At 36.3% G+C, this 15,711-nt stretch overlaps 1 protein-coding gene across 1 annotated transcript; it reads right to left on the reverse strand.

Moving 5' to 3' along the window:
• Nucleotides 1–7,755: 7,755 nt before the first annotated feature.
• Nucleotides 7,756–10,948, reverse strand: LOC127843968 (uncharacterized). Its single transcript, XM_052373892.1, has 4 exons — nucleotides 10,867–10,948; nucleotides 10,458–10,491; nucleotides 9,664–9,801; nucleotides 7,756–8,248 (listed from the first exon to the last, which is right to left on the reverse strand). The coding sequence occupies exons 1-4, from the start codon at nucleotides 10,912–10,914 to the stop codon at nucleotides 8,142–8,144; spliced, it is 327 nt and encodes a 108-aa protein (XP_052229852.1). The 5' UTR covers nucleotides 10,915–10,948; the 3' UTR covers nucleotides 7,756–8,141.
• Between the last annotated feature and the right edge of the window lie 4,763 nt (nucleotides 10,949–15,711).

A 15,711-nucleotide genomic window follows, 5' to 3' on the forward strand; every position in this document is an offset into this window, starting at 1 on the left:
AGTTTTCTCAGAACACGACTTATATTTTAACTACGCACATTGCGTAATTAATGGTTCGCTTGGATTTTCGTTTGATCAATATCGTGTTTAAATATAATGATACATTCTTCAACATCGTCGTTGGTGTCGTTAATGTTTAAAATGGCCATTGTATTTTACAAATTCGAACTGGAATTTATCACAGCGTGTCTATTACACCAACTTTATGCTGCAAACAATAAATCTTCAAAGAAGCTAATGCGTTCGTCGTTTCAAGGTCGCAATTACAAAAACTTTCTGTATTTTCGGATTTCGAAAATAGCATAAGCATTGTACATACTACTAAAATAATACGTTTCAAGAGTAACGCAATGGTGAAGACCTCTCAAAAGTTACGCAATGGTTAAGACCTCTCAAAAGTAACACAATGGTGAAGACCTCTCAAAGCCCCAATCGGTCTGTTGTGTAATTCTGTTTATTTTTTATGGAACTATCAGTTAAGTTCAATTTCAGCTCTAGATAAAATAGGTTTGATATTTCGGCCAGGTGTGGAGATTGTGTTCATTCGAAATGTTCATGTTCTTGAACTGCTTGAAATTGAGAAAGTAACATAATTAAATATATTGTATATCACAAAACATATAGTTATGTGTTCATTGAAAAACAAACAGGATTGTTGTTATGTTTCTAATGATTCTTAAACAAGGCTCGTGTATTTGACATTGAGGTCCTCTGTAAACCCATACAGGACAGGGAGCTCGTATGTATGGGGCACGCCTGGAATCCATTTGACTTGACGCGCAAAATAAGTCTGTTAGTCATATAAATGAGTCGCGTTCTGAGAAAACTGGGCTTGATGCATGTGCGTAAAGTGTCGTCCCAGATTAGCCTGTGCAGTCCGATCAGGGACGACACTTTCCGCTTTTATGGTATTTTAGTTTCAAGGAAGTCCCTCCTTACCGAAAATCAAGTTTAGGCGGAAAGTATCGTCCCTGATTAGCCTGTGCGGACTGCATAGGCTAATCTGGGATGACACTTTACGCACATGCATTATTCCCAGTTTTCGCAGAACAAAGCTCAAATAGACATAAGTTTTGCCAGCTTTCCCCATACACTGTTTCGCAAGCCCGTGTTCGAATATCGTTGGAATTGAAAGCATGATGTCAGTGTGAAATTCATTAAAAGCGTACGTAGACACTTCAATAATATCCCATTCTTCTGAAGCTTGTTTAGGAAGTTTTTATATTGATGCACTTATTAGTCTTGATGAGTTTGTTTGAAATAAAATAAAGGTACAGTCGATTGGTGTATAACGGATAGCTAAGGACTTCGAGTCTCATTTCAACGTAAACACCATGCATTCAGTAATTAAATCTTTAAACCGCGAAAGACAAATGTCTTTCCTATTGAAACATGCTAGCGGTTTTAAAATTCCGACAAACATTTTTTGTTTTCAGCGCAAATTTCAGGGTAAACTGATTCAGCCATTACCGGATCGCTTAGGTCTTTATCGGATTACATGTGTATCGTGTTATTTCTTGAAATTTTACCCAACATTTGTAAAACATATTGCAAGATATGTACATTTCAAGAAAAAGTACTTCATTTCTGCGTTTAATAAGACCGAGTTCGTGGAAATCGCTGCACAATTAATGAAGTAATGGCTGTTCAAAGCGATGCACCCTATATTCGGGTCGTTTTGAGTTGAATACCTTGTTATATATATAGATTTTATAGTGAAAACTATGTTTTCAGAGATATCGATTTTTCGTTTTATTTTTATTATTTTTCATTCAAAGTGATGTTTTTACTAATAAATATCATAGCTACACGCTACCCACGTGTGTATTGGACAACTTCAATTGAGTTTTCATTTAGTTTGAAACAATCCCCACATTCCCGAATATGTGTTGCCAAATGTCCGTTATTCACTTAATCACGAGTCGCAGCTCTCATGCTTATTTTATGTGGTACGCATCAATTTGGTTGCTGAGCATTCTTACTTTTGTAAAGGACACATTATACTACAATATTACATCAATGAACGTAATGTTTACCAAACAAAATCTGCAAAATTCAGGAATCCATACGTCTTCACTTTTCCTTTCGTCACAAAAACGGTGCGTACATAACGTGACCTTGTTTTGCTTTCGAAAAAAGAAACAATTGTACACATTGACACACGTCAACTAAAACATGAATCGACTGAACAATTATAGGCATTTTGTATTCAATTCATACAACACTATAAATCTTTACATAAATAAAAGTATTTTGCAAAAAACTTTAAACCTATCCGTTACTCACTAAAATCCGCTATACACCAATCGAATGTAGCCAGAAACTAGAAAAAGATTTTGATGATATTTGATAATTGACTACAATTGAATAAGTTTGACAAGCTTTAACAAAATGTAGAATGTCGGTTAGTTTCTACATTAATTAAGGCAGCCATTATTTTGAACAATTAAGACATAATTTTTGACAAACGTTAAAACTGCATAAACTATTATCAGGGGAGAAATTCGTGTTCTTATCCAATACTTTATGAATAGAACACCAACTATTAACTTAAAATGATACCAGCTGTGACTAACGCCTTATCACCCACAATGCAATGCAGTGTGGTTTCAAATTTACCTTAGAACCTCGCATTTACCCGAGAAGTAATCACAAACCAAACGCGTGTTATAAACGATCTCAGTCATATGTACCTTTGCAGACAGAAAACGAAAACATGAATGCAAAAACGTGAGGACACATACTTCGTATATAGGTATCCTCTGGCTAGTCGCTACTATGTCAATTGAGGTTTCTATTTTGTATAGCTTACCAAACGTTGTTATCCTTTGTATCCGCAACTGTAAAATCAACAATTTTGAAGGGGCATTTTCACAAATTTTGGCATGCATTGAAATGTGTCATTAAATGCTTTATATTGATTTATGTAAACATTGGATCTTGAAAGCTCAAGTAAAAAAACAAGAATACAATTTCAAAAAATAAAAAAGTAACCCTCAATAGGTCTTGAACCACTGACCCCTGGAATTCTGGAGTAAAAGTCACCCCACTTAGACCAATCGGCCATCCGTGCTCATGCAATTAGGGATGTATTTTATACTTTATATAAGCTATCTTCGTAGTTTTACAAAATATAACGACAACAGAACTTTCCAAATTATTCAATCGTTTCGCGTTGCAACGCATGATCATTTTCGGGTTTTTAAATCGTCAAAAGATGCATATAATGGCTATCGTAGAGCATGGTAAATGTTCAGTATTACTGTTTCCTCACAAATATTATAAATAAAACGAATCTGAAACAACTTTTTTATTTTGTCAAAAATACCCAAAACGTGAAAAGGCCCTTTTAATAGCACTGTAAGAAAATGACAACAGTTGTATGCATGTTACTCTCTAGATACGTTATTATACAGATCATATTCACATGTTTTAAATATATTGTATAGAAAATGTGATACGTCTTAATATATTGAAATAACAATTGATAGCATTTTCTTTTTTTATACAATCGCCATCTTAATATAATATAGTGATACCTCACTGTGATACATACTTATGTGTGACACGGGTGGTGACTTCATACGTCAAAACTTTACGCGACCGGCTTATATTAAACACGTTAGCTGCGCTGATTATTGATAAAAAATCTTTCAATAGTGATGCAAGCATGAAATTTGGCATAAATTACCTTTAGGTACCCTTTTCTTCAATTAGCACGTTAGCCACTTGAAAATTTAAAATGGCGGCTTTTTTCAAGATGGCCGCCAATACTCTGTTTTTAGCAAGAAGTAGTAGTAGGGTCAATATATGTAAAAAATACCTTCAACCACCAAAAAATTGCTACAAAGGGTATTTTAACTGATCCTGGTAGGGTAGAAGGTCCTTTAAAACATATCAAAAGTTTACCACAATCGGACCTCCAGAAAGTTTTTTTTTTTCAAGATGGCCGCCAATTACCTATTAATGATCATAAGTTTACAAAAGTACACACAAATCCAACATGGTGTCTAAAATGGCCGCCAAGATGGCCGCCAAACCCTGTTAATAATCATAACTATGTAAATATCCACTCGAATTTGATTATTTTGGTGGATAAACATATGTTTCAAGGGGCAAAAAACACATTAAGATCATCAGACATAGTTTAAGTTTATTATATTACACACAAATCCAACATGGCGTCCAAAATGGCCTCCAAGATGGCCACCAAAATCTATTCATGGTCATAACTTTGTAAATTTCCACTCACAATTGATGATTTTGGTGTCTATACCGAGGTTTCAAGGGGCAAAGAACACATTACGATTGTCAGACATAGTTTATGTATATTATGTTACACAGAAATCTTACATGGCGTCAAACGGCACAATACGAAGGACCACAAGTCCATTACTTTTGACGTGATGCTTGTTATGTGAAACGTCATAGTTTGGACCTGCCGTGATTTTTGGATTTTGACAAGAGGATCTATATTTTTCAGCTTCAGGCAACACTGAATTTGCAGGGAATGATGCGTATCTTGCACCAGAAAATACAGTACCCTGGGCTGCAATTGCCATGCAAATTCTTGCCTATGATTGATATGTACAATGGGGACAAAGCGTGCATTCTGTCAATATAAGCCTTAGTTTGCAACCTTGCCACAACCTTCACACCATCGTCACGGTTGACCAACCCTTGTACTGGAAGGCTGCCGAAATCATCACTGATGCCCCACAAAGTAGTTTAAAGTGTTGATTAGAATTTGGGATGTTTCATAAACGTATGAACTTGCGTGAGGGGGGGGGGGGTGGGGGAGGATCCCTCATGGCAGAAACCGCTCTCATGAACTTGCCCAGACCTCAAAGACAAGCATCGTATGGCTGAATTATCAGCTTATGATTAACAATTCAAGGGTGTTGATTAAGGAATATCGTACTTGGTGTTTGCTGATGCATTGGCAGGCAGTGCCCGATTTGCTATCCATCTTTGCTGCAAATAAACGACCTAGAGGAAACGCACCCAGACGTTTATCGAAAGTTCGGTATTGGTTTTCACGTTGTTCGTAGGAACCATCAGTGCTATGCTGGGCTAGGACGTGATCTTGTAATTGAGCACACACTGGTGATGTGTTTATAGGGCACATGTGGTCTAACTCGCGTCAGTGAAATGGCCGAGGAAATGCAGACCCCTTGGGCCCTATCTGCATCATCCGAGCACAACAGTGGGATGCAGGATTTCACAGATCTGACTTATACTTCAATTCCACAACACAAAGATTCAACTGAGGCGTGCATCAAAGGGCATTCTTTTGATCTAGAGAAAATGCAGACACAGATTACAACCTTGTCACCATACACAGCTAACCCTACTCTGAGAAACATGGTCAATAAGATAGTGGCTGGGTCAGATGTGAATGTTCATGCAGTTGAGGCGGTTGGGAACACGACCATAAGAGATATCATAGGAAAGTCGGTCTTTGCTTATAAATTCACGAGAAAGTACAGAGCCAAAGCTCTTGGGAATAGCTTGGCTGTTAAGCTCGCTTCTGATCGTGCGTTTTATCCGCTCTTCTGTTCCAGCGTTTCCTGGTGGTGTCAAAATCTGGTGATCCTTCCCTTGCAGTCGTATTGTCTTTTGAACTGAGCTCCCATCCTGCTGCCTTCTTTGAAACCAAGAACATACCGTGTACTGCAGATAAGCCTCAGATCGCTCAGGCAATTTGAGAGTATGCTATAGACACATCGTGTGAGGCTTTGATGAACTGTATTCATGAAACAGATGCATGATGGTGGCACTTTGCTGAATCCTTGACCATGGAGAAGTGCGACTAATATAACGCAATAGCCGAATCTTATGTAGATTCATAGAAAATGCATTACGGACAAGCGACAGTGGGGTTCGATGGCTACGAAGACGGTCATTATAACAAAGACAACACGCACCGGAGACGATGAAACGAACGTGAATCATATTGTGAGTTTCAGCAAAGAAACAGAATGCTCGTGTAAAAAGGGAAGACTTTTTGTCTCGTGACAGAAACAAGGCCGGCATGATTGCTCTGATCAGCACAACTCTGCCTTAAAAGGGATGCTATGCGGTTCTGTCTTCAGTGGATGCAGACGTTGACATTGTTAAAGAAACAGTATAACGATCCCGTCGTAGCACCACACGGTTGGTTGGCGAGGATACAGATTTGCTCATCTAGATCCTGCATTTCTCCGAAAGGGACAATAGGACCATCTACTTCTGCTTTGATGTAAATAAATAGTCAAAGGAACACAAAGTGTATAATATTAACATTTTGGAAGAACTCGTGCTTATTCAGGCTGTAATTATTATTCAATGATTTTCAGCAAAGTTAAACAATGAAGTCTACAGAAGTTAGTAAAACCTGATCCTATTTTGAAGTCATGTGCTAGTTCATCCTCTCTTCCAAATGTCATAAATTGGAGTTTATGATTATTCAACTGCTTAATGATAACCACAACTCGATTAAAGTGTTCCTTGTCTCCTAAACTATGGCGTTTTACATAACAACCATAACTTTTGAGTAAACAGTTATGGACTTGTGGTCCTTCGTATTGTGTTAACGGCCACTTTGGTCGCCGTGTTGGATGTTTGTGTAACATAATAAGCTTACATTTGGACTGATGATATAAATGTGATATTTATGTGTTCTTTTCTCCAAGAAACCTGGGTATAGACACAAAATTAATCAAATTTGAGTGGACAGTTACATAGTCATATTTTATTATCATAAATAGGTTTTGACGGCCATTTTGGCGGCCATTTAGGATTTGTGTGATATATAATGAAGTTAAAAAATGTCTGATGACGTAAATGTGTTTATTGCCCCTTGAAACATATCTATAGACATCAAAATAGAGATCTAAAATTGAGTGGAAAGTAACATAGTTATGATCATTAATATGTTTTGGCGGCCATCTTGGCAGCCATTTCGGACACCATGTTGGATTTCTGTGTGACATTATTAACTTACACTTTGTTTGACGAGATAAATGTATTCTTTGCCCCCTGAAACCTGGGTATAGACACCAAATTCATCAAATTTTAGTGGATAGTTACATAGCTATGATCATAAATAGGTTTTTGCGGCCATCTTGGCGGCCATTTTTGAAGCCATGTAGGATTTGTGTGTACTATATTAAACTTAAACAATGTCTAAATTTATATTCAAACTAGTCAAATTGTTGTGTACAAAATCAAAATCGAGTAATATTCACAGCAGTTAAACCTTTCAGAGAATTTGTTTCTTTTTTCTTTTTTTCAATCCTGACGGCGGCCATCTTTAAAACGGACGCCATTTTGAAATTGTGGCTAACGTGCTTTATCAAATCTATAGTTACTGAAGAGTATATGTGCCAAATTTGGTGCTTGCGTCACAAACTGAAAGATTTCTTGGTATATAGACTTAATCTGCTGAGCTACGTGGCGCGATCCGGATATTAATGATGTGACTGGTCAATATGATGTGTATTACCTTACTAGTAGTTTACGTATCATATACGGTCATATGTAACTTTAATATAATACGTACTATTTGTACATATATTTATATGTGTGTTTTTGTAAATAAATAAATAAATAAATAAATAAATAAATAAATAAATAAATAAATAAATAAATAAATATATATATATATATATATATTAGCTGCACAATGTTAATGGAAACACGATCACAGTTCACAACGTCCATATGTCATAAAGATTTACATGATATCTATGCATCAACAAACTTCCATAACATTTTCATTTCGTTAAACCAATTTCAAACACCAATTCTTTTCAACACAGAACGTTAGAAAATGCAATTTTACCCATGTATGCCTAGCGTCTAGAAAAAAGGCATTGGTAAACAGCGTAGACCCAGATGAGACGCCGCATGATGCAGCGTCACATCAGGGTCTACGCTGTTTGCTTAAAGGAATTTCTGTAAGAAATATTATAATTATAGAAATATATATATTAGACATCCCTAATTTTGGAAATAAATTGATCCATTTTAGAAGGATGGGAGAGTCCACTAGGCATAATTGGACTAAGTATCAATCAACATGAACTCTATTAAATGTGTTCCATCAAAATACTTCATGGTTTTTAAATCTTCATATCCAGAATGTGTTATTGACCTCTTTAAACATCTTCATTTGCCTTGGATTGTCGCCCCCGGACACGCCTATGGAGGATCAAACCAAGCCCAACGCAGGCCAGCAAAGAACTGATGGCGATGTATGCTCCCCCTGTAACGATAAACAAGAGCATTTAACCCATTTATGCCAAAGCCTTTATTCTAGACGCTATGCATAAATGGGTTAAACATGTCCACTTTCCGCTTAAATTAAAGTGTTTGTGTCAAGACAGTCTCTTCTTAATGAAAATTCGATTTAGGCGGAAAGTGTCGTCCATTATCAGCCGATGAGGACTGCTGCCGCTAATATTAGACGACACATCACGCATATGCATTAGATGAGGACTGCTGCCGCTAATATTAGACGACACATCACGCATATGCATTAGATGAGGACTGCAGCCGCTAATATTAGACGACACATCACGCATATGCATTAGATGAGGACTGCAGCCGCTAATATTAGACGACACATCGCGCATATGCATTAGATGAGGACTGCAGCCGCTAATATTAGACGACACATCACGCATATGCATTAGATGAGGACTGCAGCCGCTAATATTAGACGACACATCACGCATATGCATTAGATGAGGACTGCAGCCGCTAATATTAGACGACACATCACGCATATGCATTAGATGAGGACTGTACCCGCTAATATTAGACGACACATCACGCATATGCATTAGATGAGGACTGCAGCCGCTAATATTAGACGACACATCATGCATATGCATTAGGCGCCTTTATCCAAGAGCATGGCTCAATAATATAATAAAAACAGTATCTCTTTAATAAAGAGTCTTGTTATGTCACGTCACGTAATGCAAGAAAAGCAGTGATATATTTTTTATTCTTTTTTAATAAAAAAATTGTCTAGTCAAACTTGACCAGTCTGAATAAAAATGATTAAATCATCGAACAACAACTTAAACAATAAAACAGTATTTATTTTAGACATTTAGCTTATACGAAAGCGTTCAACCATTAATAACTACATATACAGAAAAGTAATTTTATTCTGGTAAATTGTGCTGTAATTGCTAATTGGAAAATGAGAGAAAACACATAATGAATTGGTCTGGAGTCAGTAAACATAATGTGATTTGAGTGTGTGTTATTACTTGATTGTATATATTTTTATCATGGGCATGCATCACTGTTATCAATGTATTGACTTGAAAACTGAGTAGTATGCCATTATTACGTATATAAGTATTAAACAATCATAACGGAGTAACAAAATACTGCGTATAATATGAATAGTCATGATATTTTCATAATAAGTACCAATACGTGTATTTAACCCATTTATTCCTAGCGTCTAGAAAAAAATGCCTTGGCAAACATCGTAGACCCAGATGAGACGCCGCATAATGCGGCGTCTCATCAGGGTCTGCGCTGTTTGCTTAAAGGAAATAAATTGATCCAATTTAGAAGGATGGGAGAGCCACTAGGCATAAATGGGTTAAATAAAACACTATTAGTCGGACTGAATGTATCATTTATAACATCGCTTACACCACGGTAGCCCTGTTGAGGCCAACATTGGATGAGAACAGTGGCCCACATAGGTGCTCTGAGATCTGGAGCAGCAGCATTGCCCTTCCTCCATACTTCCTCCTGTCTTATTGCAGCAATACGGAATCTCTAACGTATCTGAAGGGAAGGTACGAGTAAGTATTGAGACCATTATATCAATCATATGTACACACATCAATCATATGTACACACATCAATCATATGTACACACATCAAGAATTCCAAATAACAATCATATGTACACACATCAAGAATTCCAAATAATCGGTTGACGCTCTTAAATACCAAATGTTTGACCGTTAATACTTTTTACGCAAAATAAAACTTTAACTTGTTGTTTTGTGAACATCGATAAAAGGGAAATGTGAGTTTTGATAAAATAGAAATTGGATCGTATAAAGAATGACCATGTGAAAATAAATAAATTATATGTGATCTTCACCACAATCGAACTGTGATCATAAATAAGTTGAACATGTGTTCATCAATAAAAAGAAAAATGTATCATAAATAACAAGGAACTAGGATGATTATGGACATCTTAATTAGGTAGAAGGGAGATGAAATATCAAATAGAAGCAAGTCGGAACTGATTGTTAATTATATTGCTTCTGGCCCTTTCAGGCTTGCAAAATATGTTTTTAAATGAAATACTATCGCAGTATGTTCCGAACAACTCGCATCTGTCAAGCCAAGTATAAACCAACTGTAGGGCTGAGATTTTTTATCTATACACAAAGCTATTTATACATTGTATCATCGGGTTCACCTACCATGACATTGTGTCTGCCCACAGGTCTTGGATTCCTAGAAATAAACCATTTAATTAAGCTTTTATTTGCAAACATGTTTACAGTTAGAACGTGCCAACATTTCGTTTGAGATTTGCAAATGACTTATTAGTTATTTAAATAGGAAAGAATGCTTTGAACAATAATATGTATTGAAAATGAGTGATGATATAAATTCAGAAAGAAAACAGTGATCAATGAAAACAATTTAAAATTAAATGTCAAGTACGTAATTAGTTTCATAATTATACGTGTGTCATGTGTATTTTACCAAATTAAGAACTCATGAAACTCTAGTGATTTACTTCAGTTGATTTCTTTCATTTTTATCCTTTCAACTATATACCTAACGTAAGCATAAACAGCCACAATTCATACACTACGTACATACCGAGAAGTGAAATCCAATCATAAAGATTGTAACTAAAATCCTGAACATGCTTGTGATTGTAACAATACCAACAATTGAATTGCAGCTGTTAATGTGAAAGATGTATTATGTTTCATTAACTATATGAATGCATTACAAATCGGTCAATTGGCTTTGAAACAAAACCCAAGAGCAGATTAGTTGAGATAAAGACGTTGCGTACGTAGCTTCAATAATGACTACACGGTACCCGCTTTACACACCCGATATTTAACCAATTTATGACTAGTGGACTCCCCCATTCTTCTAAATTGGATCAATTTATTTCCAATTGTCTAGTATATTTATTTCTATATTTAGCATATTTCTTACAGAAATTCCTTTAAGCAAACAGCGTAGATCCAGATGAGACGCCGCATGGCTTTTTTTAGACGCTAAGCATAAATGGGTTTTAACCCTTTCAGTGCGGGAACCGAATTTTAAAGGCCTTTGCGAACAGTTTGGATCCAGATGAGACGCCACAGAACGTGGCGTCTCATCTGGATCCAATCTGTTTGCTATTCTGATAGTATTCTTTGAAAAAAATGAAGAAAATGCTTATTTTACAAATTCAGCAGACGACATTTTAGCAGACGACAAATTTCCCAGCATGCAAAGGGTTCACGTAGCAAATGTTATGTTGGTGCTTAATGTACACAAGTTGCATTTTTCAAAAGTTTTCAAAACATTGATCTCATTGCAAGCTATAACGTCATGTTATGTGTATAGTGGACTCATAAGTGGACAGGGTAGCTCCTGACGATTCTTTTCGGATGGATATGACATAAGACCCATTTTCGCATGACGCGGCTCATATTCGTATCTCATTTTTCAATTTATTTCCATAATTTTACGGTAAAGTCCAGTTTTCTAATTAGCACGAACTCTTTGTTTTCGAAGATAACGAAGCAACTTTTCCAACAAAAGATAATATTTTACGTCGATAAATATTGTTCATATTAAAATAGGTCGGTGGAGAAAATTCAGGTTATTAAGTGCTAAGGTCTGAGTGACCCTGTGGTTTGATGTTTGAATAAGCTCTCAAACAACCCAGGTTCGAACGAAAAACAAAGCATGATACAATCTATAAATACAACTTACATACGAGGTGTTACAAATTAAACATTAATATAACTGACTGCCCGGACCGCGCATGCTAATATTGGACGAGAGCTTTTGAACATGCAATAAACCCGCTTTTTCAAGAGCACAGCTAATTTAATTTTTAATGAATGTTATAACAAATTACCCCTTGCAGTTATGTTCTCTATATTCCAACACAATGAAATTACCCGTATAAATACCTTTTCGTGTATTCTTGCAATTCGTCAATTCGTCTTCTACAGGTCTTACCTAACTTCAGCGAGGAGCTATGCTACGCCATGAATAGTAATAACTAATTAATACGTTCATTCATCAATTAGCGAATGAAGTATAAGCAAATACATCTAATACTAACACCTAAGTCTACACCAGTTGCTACTTAATACCCGTACGAATTTAAGCTTTGGGGGAGTTGGTAAACAGCTATATTACAACAATGGATGATCCAATACATTGCTAGTATTGAACATAGGTACAGAATGGGGACGTCAACCTGTAGCGCACACCGGCATAGCGTTTTACTTCATAATTTAAATAGCTGTTCCTTTATCGAAATTTAGTAGGTATGCGTTGTATAATAAATGTAGCCTTGATATAATTGGAAAGAGTACAATATTCACAGCGCTTTATACACTTAATACAATATTGTTAGTCATCTGCATTGTATAAAACAGGTATTGGCTACAGCCAATATTTGTTAAATAATTTGAGACGCGTTCTGTGAAAACGGGGCTAATGCATGTAAAGTAAAGTGTCGTCCCAGATTAGCCTGTGCAGTCCGCACAGGCTAATCAGTGACGACACTTTCCGTTTCTGGTATTTTTCGTTTAAAAAGTCTCTTCTACACGAAATCCAGTTAAGGCGGAAAGTGTCGTCCCTGATTAGCCTCTGCGGACTGCACATGCTTATCTGGGACGACACTTTACGCACATGCATTATGCCCAGTTTTCTCAGAACGCGACACATTTAAACAATACAAACGGAAATGCATTATAAGTAATTATAATATAGGAATTAACTGCTTTCAATACGCACATAGTTTCAACGATATTCAAAATATTCAGCCCCACCTACTCGATCAAATGTGAATCTTTCAAATTCAAATTGTTATGCTATGTGTTATATAGATTATTTATGTACTTGATTTTTTATTTGTTTATTTTAAGTTGTTGATGTATATGCCTGGTCAAATAATGCAACATGTTTGTTGCAGTAATATAAACTCACTATGATCTACATTGAAAAAGAGAAAATTTTAAAGTTTTATATCAAAGTGGCGTAGTTAACTATAGATAACAGCAGATATGCCCGAGTTACAGGTTCGACCCGTGCACTTGACATGAAGTATAACGATTCAAAGGAATAAAGATGAAACGAGTTTGTATTACCATAATGTTTTGTGGTATCGGGAAAGATTTGATTTGGATTAGTTTAACTCAGCAGAGAACTGCTACAGTTTGACTAAAATATCCACCCTACTTTAATTGTAAACGTGAATCCATATACATATATACATATAGATATAACGGCTATATGTCGACTCATACCTCGATACACATTTCAGATATAACAAAGATTGTATTGAAGTCATTTGCTGAAGCAGCAATGATTAAATTAAGCTACTACTATCGAAAGAACCGTTACATGACTTAGTTCCTGACCTTGTAATGTTTAAAAGAATCTTAGTTTGCCTTTTTCTTTCTCTTCGGATCGTCCAAAAAAGAAGCAGAAAAGAGCTTTTTATGGCTAAATGGCATCTTATCTCGCACACACTTCAACAAGACCGGTTTTCGTCAAGGGAAATGGGCTGGGTGATTCAAGTGCCAACGGCAAACATAGAGAGAAGGCGGAGATTACGGCGCCGCCATTTCGTATCCCACAGAAACAATGTCTGAATGGTTATCAATTTTCAGTCAAACTTTAACTGTTCTTCCACATATATCGGTGGTGGAAGTGAGACTTTGTTTCTAAAACAATGGCAGAAAATAACTTCAGATCAATGGGTTCTTTCAATCATAGAGTCTGGTTACTCATTAGAAATTCTAGAAATGCAACAGGATACAGGTATCCCATTGTGATATCTGTTCAAATCGAGCCTCTTATTTTAAATGAGATAAATACGTAACTTCAAAAAGATGCGATAGAAAAAGTGAATGCAAAATATACCCACGAAGGTGTTTACAGTTCTCTCTTCCTAGATTAATAACGAAACAAAATGAGGTCAGTAATTAAGCTTAGTCCACTCAACCGATAACTTGCAAAGAAAAGTTTTAAGATTGATACTTTGTCCAAATTCATTAATCTAGTGAAACCAAATGACTGGGCAATCACAGTAGAATCGGCCGTTGCCTACGTACAAATTCCTATTTTGAAGGGTCATAGAAAATATCTAAGATTCAATTTCAAGGACATGGTCACCAATGGAAAGCGATGGTGTGCTTTGGTCCAATATCAGGAGTGTTTACAAAGTAAGTTTCTTTAGTTGCGGCATATTTGAGAACAATAAGCAATTGTCTAGCTATTTATCTCGACGATTGGATGAACTTGTTTTAAAAAGGTAGCTTGAATCAACGATCGGAATTTATGCACACAACTGATGCTGAGAAATCTCTAAGTTAGTTACCACTAAATAAATAGTGCTTCTGTGAGCTATGTTCATTTTAAAGGCAAAAGGAAATATTGTAGGAAATTTAATAAGCACTACAGTTTTGCCTTTAGTGGCACCTCAACTATTGCTCCATCTTTTGAGTCTAATGGCGTCGTGTAAAGAACAATTTCCTAATACCCGCTTATACATGCACACAATTTAGTTACATCTTTTGGTTGTAAGATCCAAACCCTTCAAAGATCTATCTATCTATCTATACTGTCTGACTCCCCTTTCGGGTATTATTGACAGGTGCGCAGTCAGTGCAGATAAAAGTGTTAAAAGTGAAAAAGTGTGAAAGATAAAATTATGTTATATTTATTATAAGGTGAAGTGATTAAAGGTTAACAACTGATAAAATCATGTCTCCCGGAGTTCAAGGGGCAGAAGGGGAAGGCAGGGACTGCTTAAACCCTTCAAGATCAGGATGTAAAACTGTAGTGGCAGGGAGGTTGTTCCACATCACAATAGCGCTTGGGAAAAATGAAAATTTATAATAATTTGCAGTGGTATGGATCTGTCTGTAAAAGAGGGGGTGCTTGTGACGAGTGAATCTGGTTGGTCGCTCGATATATGATGACAGGGGCACAGCTACTATACCTTGAACAATTTTGTAAACAATTATTAATTTAGTGTCATTTCGTCTGTATTGTAGGGTCTGCCAACCAAGGTCCTGCTGCATCGTACGGGGAATAGTTACGCTTAACCCAGCGGACTGCTCGACGCTGTACATTTTCAATTTTATGTATATTTTGCAATGTGTGAGGACTCCATACGGAAGAAGCATATTCAGCATGTGGTGTAACTATGGTCTTGTATGCGAGCTGGCGAATGTTGGAATTTCTTGTCTGTATGTTCCTGCGGAGAAAACCAAGAGATTTATTAGCGTTATTTGTAATTCTATTTATATGGATGTTCCAGGAAAGGTCTTCTGAAATGTCAACACCTAAGTTTTTTGCATTGTCAACAGTTATATATATTTGTCCATGAAGTCTGTAGTTAAAAGAGAATTTTGATTTATTTCTGGTTATGTTTAAAACTTGGCATTTGCTTGGGTAGAACTCCACGTCCAAAAG

The sequence above is a fragment of the Dreissena polymorpha genome, chromosome 9 (genome assembly GCF_020536995.1).
Source record: "Dreissena polymorpha isolate Duluth1 chromosome 9, UMN_Dpol_1.0, whole genome shotgun sequence".
NCBI lineage: Eukaryota > Metazoa > Mollusca > Bivalvia > Myida > Dreissenidae > Dreissena > Dreissena polymorpha.

Bases quoted from the DNA above. Each gene is read 5' to 3' on its own strand.
- LOC127843968 (XM_052373892.1), bottom strand. From the start codon at position 10,914: ATGTTCAGGATTTTAGTTACAATCTTTATGATTGGATTTCACTTCTCG. The intron at 10,492-10,866 runs GTATGTACGTAG...GTTTATTTCTAG, and splicing joins TGATTGGATTTCACTTCTCG to GAATCCAAGACCTGTGGGCA. The intron at 9,802-10,457 runs GTAGGTGAACCC...CCTTCCCTTCAG, and splicing joins TGGGCAGACACAATGTCATG to ATACGTTAGAGATTCCGTAT.